Genomic DNA, 25,295 nt, shown 5'->3' with positions numbered 1-25,295 from the left:
ACAGGAGTTTCCATTAGGAACCCAAAGATAAAAAGGCTTTTGCTTCCAGACCAACCGTTTCTGCTCCAGCATTAAAAGATCCATTTTGGGCTTCTCATCCGTTTTGGCAAGAGGCTGCAGCCCAGCCTGGAGCAGCCACCACTGGCAGGCACCTTCCCAGAGTGGTGGGAGCCTGATAAGTCCAAAGGTTTCTGCTATCAGACCCACTCTTCCCAGTCAGAATCAAAGGGCAAGACCACGCTCGAAGACAACAGAAGGAAAGAAAAAAAGAAACTGTATTTTATACATGTTCTCCAACAAGTAATAAGGGAGTTTCTCCTCCAACTAAATACATGAGATAATGCACATCAACAGACCTGGATACAGCTGCTATAGCCTCAGGTGTAAGACAGTATAACTCCTCATTCTATGATCACAAGAAAGTCAGGAGGTTGGGGTAAAAATAATACACATCACAAGTGTAGAAAATTAAAGACAGTGTACAAAGGGTCCCAAACACAAAGCTCTTCCTCTCTTGAGTCTGCTTTTTTCTACCTGCACTTGGAGGGAGCCATCCCAAACCTCCCAGCCACAGGCAGTCACAGCTGTGTAACAGCACAGTCTCCCAACAGCCCTAAATAAATGTTCTTCCTTCAAAAGGGCTTTCAGAGATTGCTGAGTTTTGCCTTGTTACTGTAAGCCACCACTGTGCTTATAGCTTTACTATATACATTAAAAATTGAGCAAAAGTTCTCTAAAAATATGCTTTTGAAATTGACAAAATCCTTCAGCTGCTCAGGTTGGAGGAACACCTCCAAGCTGTGCAGCAGCTCATTAGCAGAGACCAAACTAAAGCACCCAAAGAAGAGAAGCCAGCCCAGACCTTTCCCTGTGCTGCTGGGCTGTTCCCAAAACTCCACCCATCTCCTTCAAGGACACTCGGTGTATTCCAACAGCAACAACCCAGATCTACCCACAAGGAACCAACATTAGATGGCCAAACACTAAAGGGGGACAGGGAACACATGCCAGGGTCAAGAACAGAGGGACTGCCACATGTCAGAATTCATACAAGCACTAATTAAAGCTTGTGTTTGCAGGGGGGATCAGGAGTCAACATGGAAATGCCAACAGAGCCTCACAAGACTGCTCCTGTCTGCTAAGTGACACCAGCTACAATGTTCCCATGTGCTGCAGAAGCTGATGGCCATGCTGGGGAAAGAAGGAAGCAGCTTTTCCTTTTGGGAGAAAGCTCCTTTCTATCATCATCCATGTCTGTCCTTCAAAATCTGCGCCACTGAAACAGCAAATGCAGCACGAGCAGGTTGAGTCCTACAGGCAGCTCTGAGGCAGCTGAGGCCAGCACACTCTAGAAGGTATTTTTCAGCTTGGCTGCCACAAGCACAAGAATCTCTCCAATCTTTTTCTGCCAGTTCTCTATGTCCTTGGAGACATCACACCAGAGCTCTCCGTGGCGAGGTTCCGCATTCTCACAGCGCTTCCTCACCTCTTCTTGTTGTTCCTACAGGGAAGAGAAATGACAGTTTGTCCTGGTTTGATCCAGAACACAGCCAAAAATTGAACCCTCCCTAATTCAAACACTCTTTCAAAAGATGATGGTGGGATTTGGTGTCTGTTGTTTTCAAAGGAAGTCCAAGTCAAAATTCAGAAGCAGTAAGTCTCCTGCCTGGCTGAACAAACTGGCTGAGATGCAAGTAAGCAAGTTTTGATTATTGCAAAGAAACTGCAGCAGAAACTTCCTGTGCATTGCCACCTGCAGGAGCTGTGTCAAGTGAAAGGTCTCTCTGAAGTCAAAGATAAACACCCCCATCATTTCAGTAGTATCAGCAGTAAAAACTGCTGTAAGAGATTAGAGCTGGCTGTTCCTCTGGCTATGCTCACGTGCAACCTGTACTCAATTCTAGCACAATCCCCTCTGAGCAAGCTTGAGTTTTACAAGATGAAGATTGATTTCAGAGATTTTTGCATGAACCAGCAGGACTGTGGACAGCAAAGCAGCCTGAAACACAGCTCAGCTAATGACAGCACCTTTTAAAAGCCACCACACAGGCCTGTTCATGCTCATTCATGACCAGGCGTGACAGCCAGCCTCCCCTGTGACCACACAGGCAGGAGCAGTGGCAGCGTGCTCAGCCCAGCACTGCAGCAATCCCAGGACTGGGCAAACCCCAGCAGGCAGGGATTGCTGCTGCCTCCCCTGTTCCCAGGCACACACTCACCTCTGTGCCATGCTGGAGCTCAAATTTGTAGAAGAAGGCCCAGGCATCCCCCAGGTCAGAGTCAATCTTCACTGTGCGGTGGAACCACTCTCTGGCCTTGGTGATTTTGCGCTCACTCCAGAAGAGCCTGTTGGGAAAAGCAGAGGGGAGCTGACAAACAGCCTCACTTTAGAGGGAGATGCCAACCCACAACAGCTCCAACTTAGAGGCTCTGCAGGTGCTCCAATTCTTTGCTCTCCCAGGAATCAAACAGCAGATTTTTAGGCAACTTGCAGATCATCCTGCCCCCGGGAAGGGAGTGAGAAGACTGAAAAGAACATCCAGCACTTGCTCTCCACTGCCCCACAGTGAGGCAGGATGACTTAGAGGATAGCTTAGCCCCAGGCACAAACTCTGCTAAGAGGGGAAGCATTACTGAGCTCAACCTTTGCTGCCCCAATTGCTTTAATTTTGCTGTTCCAGACAGGATTACATGCTTACATCTACTCCCACTCATTCAATTTCTTTATGTTTCAAGTCAATTTGAGCATCTAACAATTAAATAACTTCTAAAAGCTGGTAACTGGCTGCTGTATGGTCAGATGCTCACACCTACAAAGCCTGCTGGAGTGAAGTGGAGCAGACCTGCCTTGTCAGCCCCATTTTCCAAGTAAAAAGAAGCATGGAAGATTCTGCACTCAAACCCCAGCCTGGCACAGCCCCATTGCTGCCATTTCATCCAGGCACTGGTCAATGCTGAAATTTCTCCCCAGTAATGAACCAGCTGAGTCACGAGTCTCTTGGTTTCACTTCTTTGCATTAAAGAGTTCATTTGAGCTATAAGGTCTTTATCAAATCAGCCACCCCTCATAAAGAGCTTAGCCTGTCATAAAATTATACAGCTTATGTGATTGTTTTTAAGCCCTATAATACTCTTGATTGTTCTGTGTTAAATAAACTGTGATTTACAAGAGCACGAACAATGATAGCAGAAGTTTAACACCTGCAGGTAGTGGCCATTTTCAGCAACATATTTAACAAAAGTTTGTCACAGATGTGTGACACTCTGTACCTACAGAGGCAAGTCCTGATGGGTGGTGGAAGCTGTTTATGTTGGGATTAGCTGTTAAACAGCCTGAGGTTGCACCAGAAGGGGCCTGGAAGCAATTGCCATAAAGCAAAAGTTAACATTTTTCTCACTTGCTGCTAAAGCTGAACAAGTCAGCTGTCAGGATCTGGCAGAACCTAGTGTTGCAGTCACTGGAGTGTATCCTACAGTTTTCTTTGGCTTATAAAGTAGAGTTGTGAAAGAATTGGGCAACTTCGAGCAAAATGTCTCCTGTATTAACCTCTTCTGCTATTCACAAAGGGAGAAAAGTAAGTTTGTTTCCAACACAGCTGCTGTAAGGCTGTTCACACATCAAAGCAGGATGTTGCAAAAGTTAATTCTAACAGTGGGTTTTCAACACAATCCTCACAACTCAACCTGGACTAAAGATTTCCTAGTAGATTATCTTCCCCTTTCAGAGAAAGGGCAAACTACAGAGTGCCTGGGCTGGCTCCAGCTGAAGAAGACTGACATAGGAGACATTCAGGAACAGAACATCTAGCTCAGAATTTAAAAAGACACCTGACAAAAACTAGGATAGGGAGAAAAGATGAAAACTACACAGTCAGCCATATAAAACATGAAAAATAATCAACACAAAAAGTCCCTGTTTTCACAGATACTTAAAACATATCCTGAACCACTTAATAAAGCCTAGCTCACCTGACAGCATAGTGAAATTCTCTCCAAGGGACAGAAAGAAAGCAGCTTGCAGGGTACCAACACCTAGCACTGGTAAAGGGCTTTGTGTGAGTGGATTGCTGCCTGTGCCAGTCCCAGACCCACCAGAACAGCTCGAGGGCAGGCTGACATTCCCCACTTGGAATCAAGGGAGAGATTTGCACAGTTACTAGGAGACAGCTGGAGAGCTGCTCCTTGCTTTGGGACCTATTAGAGCTGCTGCAGCCAGAATCACATGGCTGTGCTGGAGTGCAGTGCTCCATCCTGGAAGCAGCCACACACAGACACGGATATTTTTACTGCATCAAGCACAGGAACTCACTTGGCCACAGCCAGCAGGACATGTGGGTCATGTTCACACTTCTTGAGAGCATCCACACTCTTGGTCTTTCGTTGCGGTCGCGCTTCAAGGAAAATTGCTTCTGACCACAGGATTCCTTAATCAAATCAAGTAGGAAGATTGTTTAGTGTTATTTTGAGGTTAACCCTCCCCACCCTGACATCAGGCCACTGCTCTGCAACACAAGTAGCAGTACAGCCCCATCCTGGTGGTTATTCATCCCCAGCCTCATCCCAGATCACTCTTTCCACATGGATACTTCAATCAGTACTCTGAATTTTTAGTTACTGTGTGCACCACGCTGGAGCTTCAGCTCTGGCAGTTTCTGTATCACAATTCCTGCACCTCCAGCACTGCCTAACCCAGAGCTCAGGTTCTTCAGATGAGACACTGCAAACTTTGGGACAGAGAGGGCAAATCAGCATTTCCAAAGGGAAAGGTATCTGTCTGTTTCAACAGGCAACTGGAGGGGCAGAAGTCTCAAAAAAGTGCAAAGCACAGTCTGGGAGTAGTTTCAAGGGTGCTGGAGAGCACTACAATCTTATTGATGCTGGCTCCACACACATTGATGAAGGATAGAATAGATCCAGGAAAGCTGGGTTTAATCCCTAGCTCCTCTCACTGCCAAAAGCAAGGAAGGAAATATGCTCAGGGGAGCATGAAATCTGCAGTTTCTCATGTCAGCCAGGCACACCTGATCACTTCAAAGCAAAGCCTGAGAGATGGTGTCTGCCAGGACTCCATCAAAGTGCTCTCACTTCCCATAAACAGCACCACGGGAACACACACGAGCTTTGATAACTGCAGTGACAGACAGGAGAGATACTCTTCTTCTTGCTCTTTATATATAGGATCACAAACACCATAATATTTCTGTTTTATTCTTTGTGCAGCCTGCCACCCATCAGGAATCAATTCAGCACTCAATGGACCCAAACCTCTGGTTTACATGACCACAGGTGGCCAACGAGCCAAGTCCTGCAGGCTTTGATTATGGTTTGTTGAGGTCTAAGATAAAGTTGGAAGCAATTGTTTAAACAAAAACTGAGATCCTGCTGCCCATTTCCATAGCAACAGGCAGATCTGTAAAACAGCCTGTGGTGGCAAACACTCATTAGGTCATTCACAAAAACAAAGCAGGATTTTGGGTAGTGCTGCTTTGGTGACCCACTCACACGCAGGGTACCCTGCAATGAGTTTATCATGTCATAAAAGTAATTTAATTTCAAATTATTTCACTGGGACTTAAGCAGCCACCTTTCAAAACCTCGCCTGAAGGCAAGCCAAGCCTTGTCCTGCAGTAAGTTACTACAATTTGTAGTTATGTGACATCTTCTCCCCAAAGACATCAACGTGTTTAAGTAATTAAGTCTTCCTGCAATTCTGCCCCAAAACAGGGATGTGTTAGGCACTTTGTCCTCCCATCCCGATAGGCAAATGTTTCCACTGCTGGTTAGAACTAACTGACATACATCATACAACCTCCTAGCCTTTTCTTACATGAGGTAAAATAACCAAAAACCAGGACTGAACATTTATGGCTCATGATCCCCTAATCATGACTGTGGTGGAAATTCACTGCCAGCACAAGTTATTAAACTCACATCAGGCAACCAGTGCAGGCAAACCAGCAATTGGGAATCTCCTCAGGCCAGCTGTACTCCAGAGGGACAGGGAACTTTTTCCACAGAACTTCCTAACTATAAACACTGAAGTGTCTTTTTTTCATTTTAAACCTTGGCACACTTCTGCTGGCTTCTGAGAAAAGCCCACCCATATCCAAGATATTTCTGCCGGAAGTTTGGGGACTAACTGCAGACCACAGATCCAGTAATATACTGGATACTACAGAAAAAATGGAACAACACCAACCCACAGCCCTTCAGGTGTTGAGAGAGCACAAAGTAACTGGGATTGCTCTTGATGACCCTCAGCATTGCCTCTGCAGAAGGATAACTGATACCTCTCCAAAACAACATATCCTGAGACCTGGCCAGAAAGGATACCTTGGGAAAAAATGTGCTTCTATCAGCTGGGCAACCATTGTGTTTAAGGTGGAAGTGAGATCCAGCTCACCTGAATTGGGGCACTCTTGCAGTGCCTTGGCCATCAGAGTGTTTGCAATGTTCTTCAGCCCAGCTCGGTACTCCAAGCGCACAGACTCCAGCCTGGTGGGGAAGAGACTCTGAGGATATTTATGACAACATTCACTAGGCTGAAACAAACAGTGGAAACTGCAAGTATCTGACCATATTCTGAATATGTGTAGGTGACTGACATCTTCCCATTCCTCTCCATCTAAAAATAAATGTGACTTTCATAATGGTCCAGATAAAAAACAATCTGAAAACCGGACTGTAACAGAAAGGAAAGAGCCCTGTGCACTCTGCATGCTCTGTGCACTACAATTATCAGTCAAGAAGTAACTGGTTCCCAAATCCTTAGAGTAGCTAGTCAGGACAAAAAAGCATTTCTGCTATTCAGAGAAGTTATTAGTCCAGAAGAAACTTCAGGGTGGGCGTGGTCCTAAATCCCAGGCTCAAATGGTGGAGATGATGTGAAATAGCTGGCCTGAAGAACGGATTGAATTTGTAGCCCAAATTCAGTTCAACTCCACACAACTCACCAGAGATCTGGATTCTTTGGATTCTTCAGGCGAGACTTTTCCAAGATGGCTCTGGCTCTAGTCAGCTGCCCAACTTTCTCCTCCAACCTGGACAGCAAAAGCCACAGAGGTATGGAATGGGGGCACTTCTTCAACTGTTTAAAAAAAAAAGTATGCTCATCAAAAGACTTGAAAAAAAATCTTGTAACTCCTACAGAAAAGAACTTCCCTCCCTATATCCTTCTGGAGAGTTTAGAAGAAGAGAGATCAAGTTGATTACAACTCTCAAATTTCTCCAGTTAGTCTTACAGCACAGAAGTTTTTCCTGTACCCAAAATAGTCAGGTACATCAGGTATGACTGAGCTATCCCAGCAGTAAGAGAAAGAACACAGCTCCAATTTGTGCTTTCTGCAGATGGAGGGCTCTCATACATCCCCAAACCACAGCAGAGTGTGCAGGGAGTCAGGGACACTGGCAGAAACCTGTGTCCAAATGACTTTGATGGCTGTCGACTTTGAGCATTCATACCCAAGAACACCAATTACCATTTAAAAGAGAGAGGAGTGCTCTGCAGGCCAACTCCTTTCACAGTGTGTATCTAAGACCTGCTGAGAAAGATTTTCTTTTAAGAGTTCTGGCTTTAGTCATTACAAGTCTTAGAGAATTACTGTGCAAAGCCTTTTCTCCTGCCTGTGAGGAGTCAGGCATACAGACAACTCTAACAAGCAAGAAAGTCAATCTTGCATATGGCTAATGGGTAAGAGAAATTCTTGCTTATTTAATTTCTTTTTTCTTTTACTGTTTTAACCAATGACAGAAATGTCTTTGGCTCTCCATTTTGATTCAAAGACAGACATCTCTCCGTGCCAGCAGCACAAAACAAACCTGCAGTAACATCCACCTTACCCCTTGATTATAAGCCTCCCGTGCTTTCTCTACCAGCTCTTTTTGCTCCTCAATCTGCCCTTTCATCATCCACAGTTTGGGAAAGTCCTCATAGTGCTTCAGGGCTTCTTCACAGAGCTCCTGGGCTGCAGCAATGTTCCCAAGCACCCATTCCAACTTCACAGACTTCATGAAGACCTGAGAACAAACCAAAGCTGTTTACCAGCAGCCACTGAAACACCATTAATGTGCCAAAGCAGCAGGCTCCCACTTTCATGCATCAATTAGAATGTTATTGATTAGCTACAATTTGAAGTAAAATAGAAATTAAAATATCAGAGTTAAATAGTAGCAGGAACAAATAACAATGAGAAAGGTAAATGCAGGGAGCTAGAACAGTGTGATTAACCTGTATCTCATCTATTTACATAATTATTAACATAGAGCTGGCATTTGCATTATCTAAGAATAGTAGAACAGCTTGGGCTGGAAAAGTAGTACTTGTATAAAGAGGACAGCTTTAAGAGCACAACCAAATAACAAATCTGAGCCTCCTCATCAGCACAATCTGATCTCCTCAGATCCAAGCTACCAAGACCATCCTTTCTTAATTATGGCTTCAGGCTCTAACTGTTGTCCTGCTCATTACAAACTGGTACATATACTTTTCTGTCCCCCAAATCATTCCCTCTGGCTTTGCAGGGAAGTCACAGCTATGAGAAATATATTACAAACTAAAGGTTCTCTTACTGCTCTTTGATCCCCATCCTCCCCATTCCCAAACTCCCCCACTGTGACCTTACAAGAGAGGCATCAAGTCTGAGAGCAGAGCTTCAGCCCCAGCTGCAGAAGCTCCCTGGCTCAGGGAGGAGGAGGACAGTTAAAAAGATGCAGGATGTAACAACAACTGAGGGGGAGGAACAGAGGACAGAGATCAAACTAACTTTTCATTTACTTGGACAAGTCAAAATGCTTTTGTTTGAAGAGCTGAAAATCAACAGAGTTTATCATACCAGAGGTAACTGGAGATAAACACAGGAGTGTAACTTTAAGCACCAAACCACCCCAGAGCTGTCTTTAGTAGAAGCATAAGTGAGTCTTCTGTGAAAGTATTTTCTCTTTTTTCCAAGATGTGCTTTTATGCAAAACAAACATTACACAAACAGCTGTAAACTGGGAATTTCCTGACTTTTGCCATTTATGTAAAAAACCAACTGAAACCCTTCAGTTGATGGTAGCCTTTTTTCCCCTCGTGCCACGGCTCTGTGTCGCAATGCGCTGGAGCAGCGCTCGGCAGAGCGGCCGCGAGCCCTGCGAGGCAGGGGCAGGAGCCACACGGCCAATCCCCACGGCCACACAACTGAAGGAACTCCTCCTTCCATCCCAAATCCCCCGTGGCCAAGAGGCCTGAGCCTCTGCACCCTCCCCTTGCTCACCCTTGCTGTGGGGGCACTGCTGCGAGCCTTGGCCAGCAGCCTCCTCGCTCTTTCATACTCATTGTTCTCAGACTCCAGCTTCACGGCAGCCAGCCAGATCTCCTCGCTGTTGGGGTTGGCCTGCAGGAACACAAAGTGACAGGCAAATGCACACAGTGAATCAACAGCAGATTTAATCCTCTGTTTGATCCAGATTAAAATTGAAATCAGAGCTTTGTCAATCCACAGTAGGATTTTTTTTTTTTTTCAGTGCAAGCTCCTCCCAGTCTTCTTTGACCTTTGAAGTTTATAGAAATCCTCCAAAACAGATGGGCAACACAAAGATATATGCCAGTTTAGAAGTTGGATGCTTCTCAATTGTTGAAAAGCAGTAATGCTTGATCTTCTGAACTTCCAGTTTAAATACTGAAAACATCACAGGGTCTGCCACAATGAGACCCTCATTTTATTACCCTCAAGCAAAAAAGCTGCAGCTTGAATTCCCCACTGAGGTATGTGAAAACCCTTCCAATAAAAGTCATTTCAGTGGCAACCATGTCAAGAACTTTTCGGCCTAGTAACAAAGAGCACTGAGAACAGATTAAGGAAGTATCTTTTACCTTCCATTTCAGGATCTGTCTTTTATTTTTATTTTTTTTCCACTTAGCTTTTAAGCCTAATGCCCAGTGTTAGAAACACTCTGCCTATCTTTGCTACAGCATCCCCTTCAGGCAATTCCCTTCATTAGTGGGTTTGATCCAAGACATAAGTAATGCAGTGACCTCATTAAGGCAGACCACAACCCTTTCCCTGAGGAGACCCAAGACAACAGGATTTTGGTCCATGACTGGGGCTGGTGGGAGCCATGCTAGTAAAACTGATGGTTTCCAAACTCACAGAATCTCAGAGCAGTTTGGGTTGGAAGGGACATTAAAGATCATCTCATCCCAATCCCATGGGTAGGGATGCCATGCACCAGACCAGGTTGCTCAGAGCTCCATCCAACCTGGCTTTCAACACTTACAGGGATGGGGTAGCCACAACCTCTCTGGACAACTTGTTCCAGCTCAGACTTTGGTGTAATATTACTAACAGAGCAGTACCACAGCCTTGCTTCCAGCCTGCTGCTATTTTACAGGAGAATATTTTGCCACACAAAGCAATCAAAGAACAGCAGAAGTCACTTTCACTTTGAAAGGCAGCAGGAAACAGGTGTTGACAGAAAAAGCCTGCCCTGTATTCTTTACCTGTCACATTTAACACTCTCTGACAAGTGTAACAGACCCACCTGGAAAGCCAGGGCCAAGATGCTTCTGGCTGCTGGCACATCTCCTGCCAGCCACTTGGATTTGGCACCCATGAGCCACAGCACCTCTGCTTTGGGACAGTGAGCAACAGCTCTCTGCAGAAGAGCCTCCAAGGATTCTCTGAAGACAAGAAACAGCAAGTTACAATCCCTCAAGGTACTGCCAAAGGCAAACTCTCTCACACCACTTCCACTATCACTCAGTGTTATAAATATTGTTGCAAAGTCCAATGTTGTAAACCTTGATAAGTTGTTTCATAACAAGGAAAGGGTGGGGTCTTTTTTCACAAGGGTTCTGAAATCAGCACTCCACAAACGGCTCATTGTTCAGACACCTTTGATAACCTCTGTGGAAAGAGGCCTCACACAAACAGCTCCTTCTCTTGGAAAGAGTCATTCTGCTTAACAAAACTTAGTAGAAACTGAGACAGGAAGGTTTTCAGAATTATCAGATGAGGTTGGCTTGATCTTATGCAATTTATTTTTTTCTCTTCTGGCAAATACACTTTTCAGGTAGAACATGGGGCTTAAAAGCCAGCCACCACTGGGAAACATGGGAAAACAACATCAAAAGAGAAGGTATATTTGTTCCAAATTAAAAAAAGGTTTGAATGAGGAAGAACTCAGCATCTGCAGTCACTTCCACAACACAGCCTTGTTGGCTTTAATGAGGATGGCTCCACATGTACAAGTGGCCTACTGCAGAGATTGTTTGCTTTAGTCTAAGCTGAGGGCAGAAAGTTTCTGACATGTAAAGCTTAGTGAATAAACTTTAAAAGAGCCTGAGCTGTAACAGTATAACACTAATCTTAATTCAGAATGTGATACACATTCAGTGTTTAATCAGAAAATACCAGAAATGTTTGGACACATTCAGCTATGAAGTAGTTTATCTACGAAAAACTAAATAAAACACATTTTAGGTGATTTGGATCCCTATATTTTTCCAGAGATGCCTCCTCAAAGACAATTGTTCCTACCTTGTCTCTTCACAGCTATTTTTACCATGCAATCCCTATTGCCAAAAACCATTTTATGACTTCATAAAACTTAAGGATGTTCTGAGCACAACAATAACAAAGAAGGTCAGACCTGTAAAAAACACCAGTGAGTTTCATCCAGCTGTATAACTCTGCACTTGCACCACACCAGGGACCATCCTGTAGTTTTTTTTTCCTCCCCAGCCTGTCCCCCTGTCACAGGGATTGTGCAGCACACATACCTGGTTCCATGGTTCTTTTCAAAGTAGGCTGCTCGCAGCCACACACTCTTCTTGCTGGGGAAGACTTGCAGGGCATAGGCATAAATGGCTCGGGCACACTCCAGGGCATTATGAGCAACACACTGAGGGAAAACAGATCAGGACTAAGTCAGCTTAGGGGAGCACTGGAATTGAGAGCAAGCAGGAATTACACATGCACAATTCAACCCAGAACTCAGTAACTCGGTGTAATCCATGAATTGAGGAATTAATAGAGAACAGAACACTAACAATCAGCTTTTCAAAAGGAAGCAGGAAAGAATTTCCAAGTATCCTTCTACAGAGCACAAGTATCCCTGGCCTTTCAGTGGGACTGACACTCACAGGCCAGTTTGAAACCTCAGTAAGGCATTGGAAAGGCTCTCATGTTAACACTTCATTTTGTTATTTCACAGGCAAAACCCTAAGCACCACAGCACGTGCCCCTCACTGCTCTGAGCCCAATTTAAAGCTAGTGAAGCTGGACATTTTTCATGCTGAAATATGATTTAGTTCTTAGCACATGTTCAAACTATTCCCCTAAAGCAAAAAAAGCCTGGTAAAACTTTTACCCACTCCCTTATCCAGTCTTACATTAACTCCTGAGCTACAATGGTTATGCCTTGAAACTCAATTCTCAGCTCCTTTACTCATAATTCAATCTCTGTTGGTGTCTCACACTGGCAAAAAAAAAAAAAAAATCCACACCAAACTAGCAGACAAGCTATACCAATGTCTTTTTTGTTTAGCAGAAACTCAAATCTGAATAGAGCTCTATAATAACCTCTCAAGGCAGAGAGCAATTTCCCAGGCACCAGTTCAACTTCCTCTAATTAAAAAACACAAACCCACAATGAAACAAAACCAACAGAAAGCAGGATCACAGCTGGACATACACTGTCTGCATCTTCCATCCAGGTGTGCTTCCGATCTTCTTCCTCGATGCCAATCCCAATCACAGCTCTCATGATTGCCTGGCATGTGGCCACACTTCCAGCTTTATCACATTCCTCAGCATCCTAGAAACAAAAGGAAAGCCCTGCTCATTCTGAGAGCCCAGCACAAGAGGTTAAAGTCTGCAATGGCAACTCTTCATGCACAAACACACAGACATTGTGGTCACTGCCACAGCACAAACATTGCTCAAACACAGCCTGACACTGAGCAGGAGCCTGCACCCAGGAGGAAGGTGCCTGAGCTGCACATAGAATCATTCACAAGTTGGTTAAGAAACAGGTCACATTAATTCTATCCTCTGAAAAGGTGATCTTTCCAGACCCAGAAGTCTTTTTCTACAGCTCCACAACCCTGGGCTGAGCCAAGCACGGACCTGGCCAATAAAAAATGCAAAAATTTCACACGGAAGAACTGTAACATCAAAACTACTGACCCTCTTTCAGCTTTGAGATGATTAAGGGCTTTGCAATAACTAAATTTAGGAGTACCTCATCAAGAAGTGTAAAGTCAAAGGTGCAAAGACTATCTCACCAGAGCATGTATGGAAAAGTGGAGTTCCCTGACACACAAAGCTTTCAGAAAGCCAAGCATGTCTTGCTTAAACTTGTTGAAAAGCCCTCTGATCAGATAACAGAAATGGAGCAGTTCTAGCACTGAGAAGGAACTCGAGAACACAACTGTGCTCATGGATTTTTTGAAAGAAAAGTTGAAATTAACCTTTAATTGTTTTACTGCTGTAAAGAAAGTCAGAATTGTTTTAGATGTTAGCAAGGATATCCATTTAATATTAAATACTTCATTCATTATCAATACTCTTAAGCAGCATAAAAATATTTTGCTGCCCTGACCCATTGTAAATTATTTTAGTAGGAAACTGCTTTAAAGACTTATGATCAAACAAAGCACAGAACATATTCAGGAGGAAAGAACTTCAGTACAGGACTAACAGAACATTTCCTACATGCTACAAATGCAGTATTTGTTTTGATTTCTCATAATGCCACTTGACAAAGACTTGTGGGGCAAACAAATACCTGCCAAACCAAAAGAGACATATGCAAAAAATACATAAATCCTCTACTGAAGGCTTTAAGCCTCTGTTCTACTTAAGGCAGCAGCTGCTTCAACTCAAAGCTACTTATGTTCCACGACAGAAGCAAACCAGATATTTCTCAGCAAAACACATGTGACGTTACCCCAGGGTAACTTATGGCCTTGACCCTACTGAGCTTTTTTGTCTCATCTCTTGTCTCTTCACAGGGACCTTCACTGATAAGCCAAGTGCAAAATGACTCTGCCCCACATCACCCACCATCAGCAACCTTCAGAACAGAGCACGAAGAGTCCCCCTGAGCCTTCAAGACCAAGCACATACCTGTATCCACTGCTCCCTGTTGATTTCCACACCATTAGCCCTAAGGGATGTGATGGCTCTGTCAATGATTTTCTCCACCATCTGGGTGTTTCCATTGGCCTCCTCCAGTTTGGCAGCAGTAATCCAGATGTGACGATCCGTCGGGATATTCTCCCGGGCTTTGTTCAGGACTTTACGAGCGTTCTCATATGTCTCCAGCCTTGCCAGAGCCAGCCACAGCTGCACAGCAACAAAAGATGGATTTGAGATGAGAACAAGGAGATGACAAGGCTGCTGTATGGCAGTGTCAGCCCACAGAGATAAGCAGCTTCACGCTGCTTGCTACTGGTTGGCAACTGTCCTCAAGCACTGCAAGCAGGCTGTGGAATACCAATGGAGAGGAGAAACAAGCTGCTGCTGTCCTTGAGTTCAGTCCTGATCATCTCTGGGTATCATCCCCATCTGCTGGGCTGTTACACTCCTATTTTCTGCTCATATCACCTCTCAAACAGCTGAATTGAACACTCTGGTTCTGTTTCAGAAATGAGTAACTTTTAGATTCACCAGGTTAAATGTTCACTTGTTTTCCCAGCTGTCAAGGCACCACACATGGACACAAACATGGCTCAGTGCCTACAGCAGGAACAGCTGTGCACTGCCATGACTAACCTAACAATTACACACCAAAATGAGGCATGTAATTACCACCAGACAATTAACTCCAAAGAAAAAAAACACATTCCACTACTCATCACATCCCACTATGGCATGAAGCAAGTGGGAGAAACACTGCTCACCCTGCCTTTTGCCTGCAAAGCTCTACTGGCAGCCTGAAGTGGGGTGTAGGTTTGTTTTTTTTTATTTCACTTTTTTTAAACTCACTTCAACACTGGTTGGACAGCACTCCACAGCCCTGCTCAGCATGATCCTGGCATCCTCAGGTTCCTCCAGCTCCACGGCTGCTTTCCACAAACGCACCGAGTTTGGAACATGCTCAAGGGCTACAGAGGCAAAACAGTTATGTCAATAATGATAAAATAGTTTACCAATGAGAGCTGTATTTTTTAAACATGATATAATAAAGGATTCAGGCTATTACAAGGAAATGTCTTGAAGGAGGGAAAGGAGGGAATTTACTTATTTGGGCTCTTGTTTCAACAATGAGAATTTAAAATCAGAAAATAAAACACTTAATCATTTTAATTGGAAACAGATTTTGGAGAGCCAAAGGCTTTTTTTGTTGTACAAGCTGTAATTGCATCCTCCTCAGTAAAACACCTGGCTGAACAAAGCCTCCAGTCTCAGTAAATGAGCAGATGAAGATCTTCAAAACTGGGCAGCTTAAATCACACTGGGTCTGCCTTTATAGAAAAGAAACGTCTTCAACACTAACTATAATACAGCCTTGTTCCTTACATGTTGAAACTGCCCCTTCACAATGCAGTTTTCATGTAAAAATGGACCTCAATGGACCTCAGCTTGACTTCCCAAAAAGCTGTTGTCCTGCCATGTAAATATAAAAACAGGGTTGCATAAAAACTTAAAGGTCTCATTGACACTAAGCCACGAGTACCAACTGTGCTTCCAGCAATCCAATACAGACTCCATCTAATTAGGATTCTTCAAGGTTTCCTTAATCTTGAACAAGAGTTAGCTGCTGCTGGTAGAACTGCATTCTCTGCAGCCTGTCCTACATGTGCTGTCTGAAACATTAAATGCAAAACAACAACTTCCCTTAGCCAGTCTCGTTAAGAGAGACTGAAAAACCAAAGGTTTTTTTTGGCCTTTTGTCACCCCAATTTGCACCCCAGACTGCTGGAAGCAGCTGCATTGCAGCTTTACTTCCACTGCTTCCATGGTGACTGTACACAAATGTGCCATAGTAACAGAGGATTGAGCACATCCCTCTTCAATAAAGCAAGCACAGTCACAGGGACACAAAAATGAGTGGGGAAAAGACATTTAAACCCACTTTGGAACTAACTGAGCTTCCAGGCAAGACTGCTGCTCATTGCTGCAGAGACACAGTGCTGAGCCTCAACTCAGAGCACATCCCACCCCAACACACACTTATAACAGACATTAACCATTTGTCTCCAAGTCTGCAGCTGCAGGGGATATTCCTGAAGAATTTAAGTGAATAATGTCAGTCTGCAAGAGCTGAAAGCATCACTCTGCAGGACAGAACATGCTTTCATAAATATAGAACTTGATTTTTGGACTTTAAGCTCAGCCACTCAACTTGCTGGGTCTCCAATCAGACTGAGGCTTTAAAAACTCCAGAGGTTCTGCTGGATAGTAAGAATGCACACAGCAAGCAGAGAGGATAAACATATGAAAGGTCACACGTCAGTGACATTACCTGGCATTGAGGCTGTTTTATTTGGGGAGAAATAATGGGTTATACTGCTACTTAAGGCTCCAAGCTCCATATTACTGATGGTCCCTGGGCAGCAGAGCACTGTGAAGCTGTTAACAGGCAGAAACTGGGAAGAGAATGATAAATCCAGTTCCATTCCACTAACAGCTTTGTATCAAGAGATTAGGTAGGTGGTCAAAAAACTGAATGTTTTTTCTCTTCATAAATAAAGTGTTTGAGCAAAGCTCAGTTCCTAGTGGGTAAGTAACTGCTCTCACACAAGACTCTCCTCTACCTAAGCTGGACTCAGATCTATTTCTGCTGCTTTAAAATGCTTTTCTGTTCAACATGTGTGACTGTTCCTGAGAAGGACACACGGTGTCACAGGAGCAGCACTTCACACCATGTTACACTGCAGAGCCAACGGAAATTAAAAAAGCTACTGAATAGTTAATATCTAAACTCTTCAGAACTTCAAATCCAGCAACTCTGAAGTGCCTTTCATCCAGATGTAGTAAGAGGTCATTTCACTAGAGATGTGTAATTTTACATGCAAGACATAAGAGATGAGAGGCAACTAATTCCTTTGAACCTAAATCATTTTGAGGCAGACTGCTCCACAATGATTCAGTAAATGTATTAAATCCAGACCCTTTTCCCTGTCTAGATTAAAGACAGGAGATGTAACTAATACAATTCAGTAATCATTAAGGAAAGAATCTCTATTGATACAGGCCCAGCTACTTAAAGTAATCAAAGAATTCTTATTTTGAACTTCTGAGGAAGACCTGGGTTCAAGACAACACAACAAACTGCTGTTGAAGAGATCATTGTTTGGAAAAGATAATCATTCTAAGAAAGAGGAAAGCCTCCAAATGCAATGCAATCCAAGAAGATGTAAAGTTTCAGGTAAGCACCACAGAAAAAGGCTGTTTGTCAAGGACAAAACTTGCTACACTAAACCAAATCCTGCAGCTCAACAGGCTCAATGATATGAGAACCCCAAGATATTTAAAGCTCCTCCAGCAGCAGCCACTGTGGTGTCTAACAGGCTACAAGCAAGTAGGAACAATCAATTCCAGTATCTTTTACAAAAAGTACCACAAGGTGACATTTAGATCACCTTTTTATCCTTAGAACATAATTTTAATTGTTTTCATCTACTTATCTAATTGTGATCAAGCTTAGGTAAGTGAAATAACATTTTGGAACTGTTCAGTACCAGCAGCTTTCTGCTGAAGGATGTTCTACAAATACTTCAACACCTTGATTTTTTGGCTCGACAGCAGCAAGTTCCACCATTAGTACACAAATTGACAACTAATTTCAATAAGGAAGCAAAAAAAGCACCTGAACTTAGGGCCACATCTTGAAGAACTTACAAGACAATTCAAAGGTGCAATGGCTTCATTCCCTGAGGGCTCAGGAGCTCTCACCTTTCCTGAGGACACGTTTCTTGGCACGGATGTCTGTCTCCAGCTCTGCTGCCCTGATGTAGATGCGCACAGACTGCGGCAGGTGCCGCACAGCCTGGGCCACAACGGCCTTGGCTGTATCTCCAGGCTGAAGCCGAGCAGCCTCCAACCAAACATCTTCACTCTGTCAGGAAAAACAGCCCATCTTCCTTTACATCACAACAAGGATATAAAGTCACAGCTTCTGGCTAAGCAGGTGCTTTGTAATACTGTTGACAGTGAAGCTGTAGCAGGCAGAGCCTCAGTCAAGGTTAGAGATTCTGCTGCTCATGAACCCCAACTTTTTCCTAACTAGCCCACAAGGGTCAGCAGGCAAGCAAAGCAATTCTGACCTTAGGGCACATCTCTGTTCCTTTCATGATGAGGTTTCGAGCCACCTGGAGCTTGCCAGTGACCTCCTCCAGTCGGGCTGATGCTATCCAGGCTGGTGGATGATGAGGATTGGTCTCTCGAACAGACTTCAGGAGCAAACGGGCTTTCTTGATATCACTAAAGGAGGTGAAAAACAGGAAGGAAAATTTTCAGCACATTGGGAAACAATTTTCCCAAGCCAGGATATGCTCAGATGAACAGTAACTGTGACCTCAAATTTTTCCATATTGGGGACACAAATTACATTCTACCAAAACAAGCTTATAAATATACACTAACACAGCGAGATCACAGTAAAAACCAGTTAAGTATTTAAGCAAGATTTTTGGGAATTACAGCTGGGCACTTGCAGCCAGAAGCTGATAAGCCCAAGCACTGATGTAAGTCAAGAATTAGCATTGATATTTGCACATATTGCTCTGACTTAAAGAGCAATTCTTTATGAAACAGATATCAAACTCCAGGCTAAAGAGGTTCTTAGAGGTCATCAATCAAGCCTAAATTAGCATCACACAGGTACAATTAACCAGGTTATTTCCTGGCTGGCAGGCAGCCACACACTGCCATCACTCTGGCATGGAAATAGGGATGGTATGGAAACAATCTCCACAATTGATGCATCCAGGTCAGATGCTAATACCTCAGCTGAAAGACTAGACCAGATCTCATGTTAAAAGAATTCATCCTCAAAAACTCACCTGGTATTTCTTACAAACTAAATGCCAGCTGAAAGCATCCACTCAGACAGATTTCCATTTACATATAGGATCAGTGCCACTGCTAAGAGGATAAATCTGTTAATCCCTCTTAAACTTACTTGATATCTCCTCCATGTGTGGGAATCATGGAATTCAAGTCTGTCAAATATCCTTTAGGGTCCACTACAGTCTGGCCACTCACAGAGTCAGACACCTGGGAAAGTCAAGTCAGAGATACTGAAATAATCACTCACATCCCCTGAATGCCTAAAAAGACTGTGGATCTACAAAAATCCTAGACATTCCTCTGTTCTCAAAAGCAAGGAAGGAGAAAAACACAATGCCTTGTTTATTAGCTTTTTTATATTTCTAAAATACACAACTTCAACATTAAAATCCATACAAGAAGCAGCTTGATGATAAGCAGTCACCCAAAGGTCTTGCAGTCCTGCCAGCTAAAGGCTTTCTTTTTAGAATAAACCAGATTTAGATTTAAAAAAAAATAAATGAAAAATAAGTCAAAAATCAGTATTTTTCAGCAATTTGTCCTGCATCCCTACATAGAACAGAAGAGATGCTTCCCTTGGTAGCACTACCTGTGCTGTTTGCCTCAAGGGCACCTCTGGTATAACCAGGCAGTCTGCTCTCCCATAATGACCAAGAATTCCAGGGACAAACTGGTATTTCTCAGGAAATTCTATTCATTTTCAGGGCATAAGATTTGGGGAGAGGGACTACAAAACTATTTCACAGCTCAGCTGTTCTTAGATCTTCTAACACCCAAGAGAACAGATTTAACACTTTTCTAAAACAGCACATTAACCCCAGGCATACCTGTGACAGATCCTGCTTTCCCACATCCTTACCTGGCTTAGCCTCATATCCATCAAAGTGTTCCTGGCTTGGCCAATCTTCCTCATGTCCAATTCACCTGTCCCAGGTGTCATCAAGCCTGGTGTCATTCCTCCTGGGTATGGAGTATTCAAACCCCCTGGATATGGAGTATTCAGTCCACCAAATTGCTATTAAAAAAAAAAAGTGAGAAAGTAATTCCTAAAACCTCTTCTGAGATTTCAAAAATAATTCAAACTATTTGCTAATTTGCACTTCCCCAGAAGCTGCAGGACACAGATGCCAAACTCCCACAGGTACTTCTCATAAGGCTTCCCTGGATCCTAAAACATTTCTCATACAGGATTTGCAAATCTATAGGTAATTACTAAAGTTTAGTCAAGTCAGTGAAATAAGCAACAAGTGAAAAATTCAAGCACAGGACCTGTCACATTCAAACAAGAACACTTGCAAAGAAACCCAATGGACACCTGGAGCCAGTCTAGGGCCAGTCAGCTGCTCCTATAATTCTGTGACCACAGTAGACTCTGGCCACAGAGCAACAAGCTAAATTACTTCATTTTCAGTTGACTCAAAAGCAAACAATTATTAACACAACTGCCCCAAAACTAGGCAAACCTAGTGAAAGTTAACTTTATTTTCTGTTCCTTTTTGCAAGATATTATTGTGACATAAATGGTTATGCTCACCAAAACTATTGCCACCCTGCATTCAGCAAATAAGAAAAGAAATACTTTCTTTCACCTTTAAAACAAAAACCAGGTTTTCTCTGCTTATCTCCAGGTTTTCTCTGCTAATGGCTGTGCACTGAAAGCCTCCAGCAAGCACATGAGTTTAACAGCCAGAATTCCTTTGGCAGACTCACAAACCACACCAAGTTTTTTGGTCAAGTATCTTTCCCCCAAATCCCAGTTTAACACTCATCTCTAATGCATCTTGCCCAGGTTTGCTGTGTACTCACTGTCTGGCGTGGGTCCACAGAAGTGTGATTCTCCCCTGACTGCAAATGCTTTGCAAAGAAGCTGTCGGGGACAGGAGTCAGTTTCTCATAACGAGGATTCCTCTGCCGCTTGTTCCTGGCATCTCCCACCTCAGGAATGCTCAGCCACTCCTCCTCAGTGACCTCTGCTAATTTCCGCTGTTCAGACAGGAGCTGGCATCAGTATTTGCTGCAGAAATGGCTTTTTAAGTGCTCTAACTCCTTAATAGATTTATTTTCTTGAAATAATTCAAGATCAATTAAACAGTTAAGGGTCAGATTTTTTTTTCCTAATCCGAGGCGCAAAAGAATTAGATGTATTTAATTAGAATTTGGTTTTAGTCCAGAATGAGATTCCAAATCAATTTTGTTATTAGATTCAGAGCTACAAACATTCAGATTAATCCTAGTGCCTGGAGCATTGAGTGGTTTATTACTAATCATTAGACAACAGCTTAAACAATGCATTTTTATTTAAAAGAAGATTTAGTTAGGAGATTCTCCTCAGCTACTTCTGCAATGCCAACAAGTTATCATTTTCCCTCAAAGACAGAAGTGTAGCACCTTCTATAATGCACAAAAACAAAATTGACCACATCAAAATTGGTAGAAATTTCACTGCCTTGTGTACCCACATGAACTGTGCTTATTCTTCCAACAGAAATTAATTCTAATCTGGAGAATATCAAACTACTCATTTGCCAACACACACAATCCGAGCAAAGAAACAAACACACAAAACAGAACACACAGCCACCTCTTGTACCTCATAGAAAGCCACATTTCAGACATTTTTTTCCTTACTTTCAAGTCTGAGAACTGCTGTTGAATTTTGGGTCGTTCCATACGGTACTTTTCTATTTCCTCTTTTTCTCGTTGCTCCCTTAGGAAAAGGAATACTCAGGTTATGCTCAGAGTAACACTTTGGCAAGTCTTTGATTAAAATGAAAATGTGTTTAGTAAGAGTTAGGGCATAAAAAAGGCATTTTTTTTTTCCAAGATTAGATTATCAACATTATAATAAGAGATCCTTATCAAATAAGACAGTATTATGGTGTAAAAACAGAAATCTTCAAGTGTCTTCAGTCTTTAACCTCCTCTTAATGAGCAGTGAATTTAACAAGTAACACATACTGTTCACAAGCATGAGGTGACTTTTCTAACAATTTCCAGTCTACTGTGCAGTCTGTGATGCATCAATATCAGTTGCTCAGCATCTCCCCACATCATCTTAATAAACTACAGTGACTCTTAATTAACTACAGAGAAGTAATTTAACCACATCCACTATCAAAGCAAGTGGTGCAAAATACCTGCCATCCTCAATTACCCAGAGAACACCCCCTGCCAGTGCTGTAGCTTCTCCTACCTCCTCTCCTTCCTGCGTTCATCCATCCTCTTATCCAAAGCTGCATAAATAGCATCTGCTTCTTCATCATCTTTTTCATAGGGGCCACTGGAGAACAGGCTCCCAGCATAGCCATTGAACTGGGAAATTGGAGAGGAAAAAAAAAAAAGAAAGAAAAGGCAGGTTTTTTAAGCTTCTGTTATGCTCCTGCTACAGCTAACAATCACCTGAAAATGTAGGTTTCTGTTTCTGACAACACTGCTTCAGACTAACACATCTGTAAATAAAAGCATCCTCCTTCTACCACCCCGTGGTGGTGTTTATTCTCCCACACCATTTGAAGCAAAACTGCTTCAAAATTGCTTCTTTCAAAATTGCTTCTCTCTCTAAACCACTTCTATTCAGCAATAAATGAGATCCCAGGATAGAAAAGCCATTCTCTTCCATTAACCACTTTTGCTTTTTGTACCAGTGAAAGCAATCAGAAAGAATATCATAACATTCAACCAACCCAAGTGGGACTTAAACACACAAGACTACACAGGCCACTTAAGGACAATATATGAACAGAATCACACATTTAGTGTTGGACAAGACCTCCAAGATCATCAAGTCCAATCTTGTCAAAGCACACAAGCTTTCATTTGTGGAGAATAAAAAAAAAATATAATCCCTGAAATGCTTACACTAATTCTTATTTCTAGATATTTTCCCAAGACTCTTAGGGTTCTGTATCAGTAATTAAATCATAACCCATGGAGCAAGGCCAGAACAAAAATCAGTAAGCATCATGCCACTGTGCATCCTGAGGTCTCAATCAATAAATATCAAAGGTTTTGCTGCCTGCATGCTACAGGAAATTCTGGGTTTGAAGCCTCAGCAAAGAGCAAGTCCATAGCGAGAGCAGGGAGCTCAGGGCCTCTTGCTCCATCTGGAAAAAAACACCTGCAGGATGATGAAAGCTCCTCACCTCATCGTAGTTGGTGTCATTCAAATCCTCATCATCATCATCTGCTGTCTGGTTCTTCTTCATCTGGTCCCCCACGGTTCTCTTGCCCGGCGGCGCGTGCCGGTCGTCCACGGGGTCGTTGGCATCGCGGGCAGGGCCGATATCAGAGCGGGTGGTGAAACCTGTGGCTCTGCAGGGACAAACCAGGGGCTGCTCAGCTCACTGCAACTCCAGCTGTCACAGTCACTGCTCAGGCAGGCAGGGAAAATATCATTCTTCTGGGAGAATGGCATCAGACACTCCCCGTGACCAGCATTCATAAAGCCGGCGGGAGGGGGAATGTCCGTGGAATCATGGAGTGGTTTGGGTTGGAAAGATCTCTGAGCTCATCCCATTCCAACCTCCTGCCATGGGCAGGGACACCTTCCACTATCCCAGGTGGCTTCAAGCCCCATCCAACCCGGCCTTGGACACTTCCAGGGATCCAGGGGCAGCCACAGCTTCTCTGGGCAACCTTTTATAGGGAGAACGTTTTCCACAAATGCACTGCAACCACCCAGCTCATGGCTCTGCACCCATCCTAGCATGGCCTCCTCTCTAAACTCTGTCTCTGGGTCTCTGCAGCCTGTGGGACACCACAGGCAAATGGATGGGGCAGCTGGAGCTCTTCTGATCCCCCACACTCGTCTGGCAGCATCCCATGGGGCACAGCCAGCAGGATCTCCCCAGGGAAAGCAATAGAAAATCATTGGGGTCGAACACAACTCATACCCAGCAAAGAACACCCTAAAAATGGTCTCAGCCGCCACCAAACCCGCTCACTGTCCCCTCAACAAAAGCCCCCAGTTTGATAATTTTTTCAGACGCTCCCACGCACACACAGTCTCAAGATCAGAAGGGACACAATTCTTTGCCGGCTGGAGCACCCGGGAACTCATCCTCGGAGCCAGGCTCGCCTTTAAACATAAAACCCGCCCAGCTAGCGCGAACGCGAACCCTTAGGAAGGGACAACATTGAAAATCCGCTCGGGGCCACCCCGCGGGGACGGGGATGAGTGGGGCAGGGAGGTGTGAGCCCAGCCGGGCAGCGAAAGGGCTCGGGAGAGCCCCGGGCCCCGGCGGAGCCACCGGGTGGGGGGGTCAGGCCAGGCCTGGCAGTGTCTCACCCGCGGCCCAGCCCCGGCACGTAGCCCAGGGGCGCGGGCATGCCCAGGAACGGCTTCTTCTTCTTGTTCATGATGGCGATGGCGGCGAGGCGAGAGCGACGCGGGACCGGAGCAGCGACCGGAGCAGAGCCGGGAGAGGCGGCCGGGCCAGCGGCGGCGGCGGAAGCGGCGGCGGGAGCAGGCGGGGCTGCCCGCGGGGCCAGAGCGGCACTTCCGCTCCCGCCGGAGAGCAGCGCGCCCCCTGGCGACGCGGAGGTCCCGAGGGATGATGAGGATGGTGGGGATGAAGTCATGGGGATGATGGGGCTGAGATCGGGATGTTGGGCTGTGCTGTCACGGAGTTTAACATTTACAGCAATTTTTATTTTTATTAGGAAACGAGCAGCTGCTGAGGAACCTCCCAGGCGGCGAGCGGCCCTGCAGGGAGCGAAGCTGACACCGTGTTGAACAACCCCCAGGCACAATGGCAGAAAAGGGCCGGGATCATCCCAGGAGAGCCTGCAGCTGGACAAAGCCTCGGTGCAGGGCTGCGAGGTGTCAGCCTTGCTTCCCCCCTGCTGAAAATTTCCAAGACAAATTATCTCTGGCAGCAGAAGCTGGCTTTCTGCTCGTTCCTTCTGAGGCTCTCTCATTCCAGCTCTGCTGTGCTTTTAGCAGGGATGGCCATGCCAAGGTGTCCCCCAGGGGTGAGGGGGGCAGGTGACCCTGGCACTGCGAGCTCCTCGTCCCCAGGGTCACACAGCACCGTGTGAGGCAGTGAGAGGGCTCAGGAGGGGCTGGGGCTGTTTTGGGGACTGTCCCTATCCCACAGCAGCAGCACCAGCCCTGCCTCCCCCTGCCAGGTCTGGGAGCAGAACCCAGCTGCAGGGAAGATAAATAGCCCCATTTTGCATGCTAATGGCATCCCAACCCCCAGCCGCTTCCCATCAATCTATTTTTGGGTTTTGCTGGAGAAAAAAAAAAAAAAAAAAATTAAAAAGTCCCTCTTGCCAAACAGTTGGGGTGGC

At 44.5% G+C, this 25,295-nt stretch overlaps 1 protein-coding gene across 1 annotated transcript; it reads right to left on the bottom strand.

Moving 5' to 3' along the window:
- Window positions 1-257: 257 nt before the first annotated feature.
- Window positions 258-24,993, bottom strand: PRPF6 (pre-mRNA processing factor 6). The gene is made up of 21 exons (XM_079321382.1): window positions 24,289-24,993; window positions 23,144-23,312; window positions 22,195-22,313; window positions 21,630-21,708; window positions 20,808-20,984; window positions 19,861-20,016; window positions 19,114-19,208; window positions 18,257-18,413; window positions 17,886-18,048; window positions 14,973-15,091; window positions 14,112-14,330; window positions 12,676-12,798; window positions 11,762-11,883; window positions 10,522-10,660; window positions 9,255-9,374; window positions 7,840-8,016; window positions 6,954-7,087; window positions 6,404-6,495; window positions 4,310-4,424; window positions 2,220-2,346; window positions 258-1,501 (listed from the first exon to the last, which is right to left on the bottom strand). The coding sequence occupies exons 1-21, from the start codon at window positions 24,918-24,920 to the stop codon at window positions 1,349-1,351; spliced, it is 3,387 nt and encodes a 1,128-aa protein (XP_079177508.1). The 5' UTR covers window positions 24,921-24,993; the 3' UTR covers window positions 258-1,348.
- Window positions 24,994-25,295: the final 302 nt, after the last annotated feature.

The sequence above is a fragment of the Erithacus rubecula genome (genome assembly GCF_903797595.1).
Source record: "Erithacus rubecula genome assembly, chromosome: 18".
Taxonomy (NCBI): Eukaryota; Metazoa; Chordata; class Aves; order Passeriformes; family Muscicapidae; genus Erithacus; species Erithacus rubecula.
This window is presented reverse-complemented; position numbering and strand designations above follow the sequence as displayed.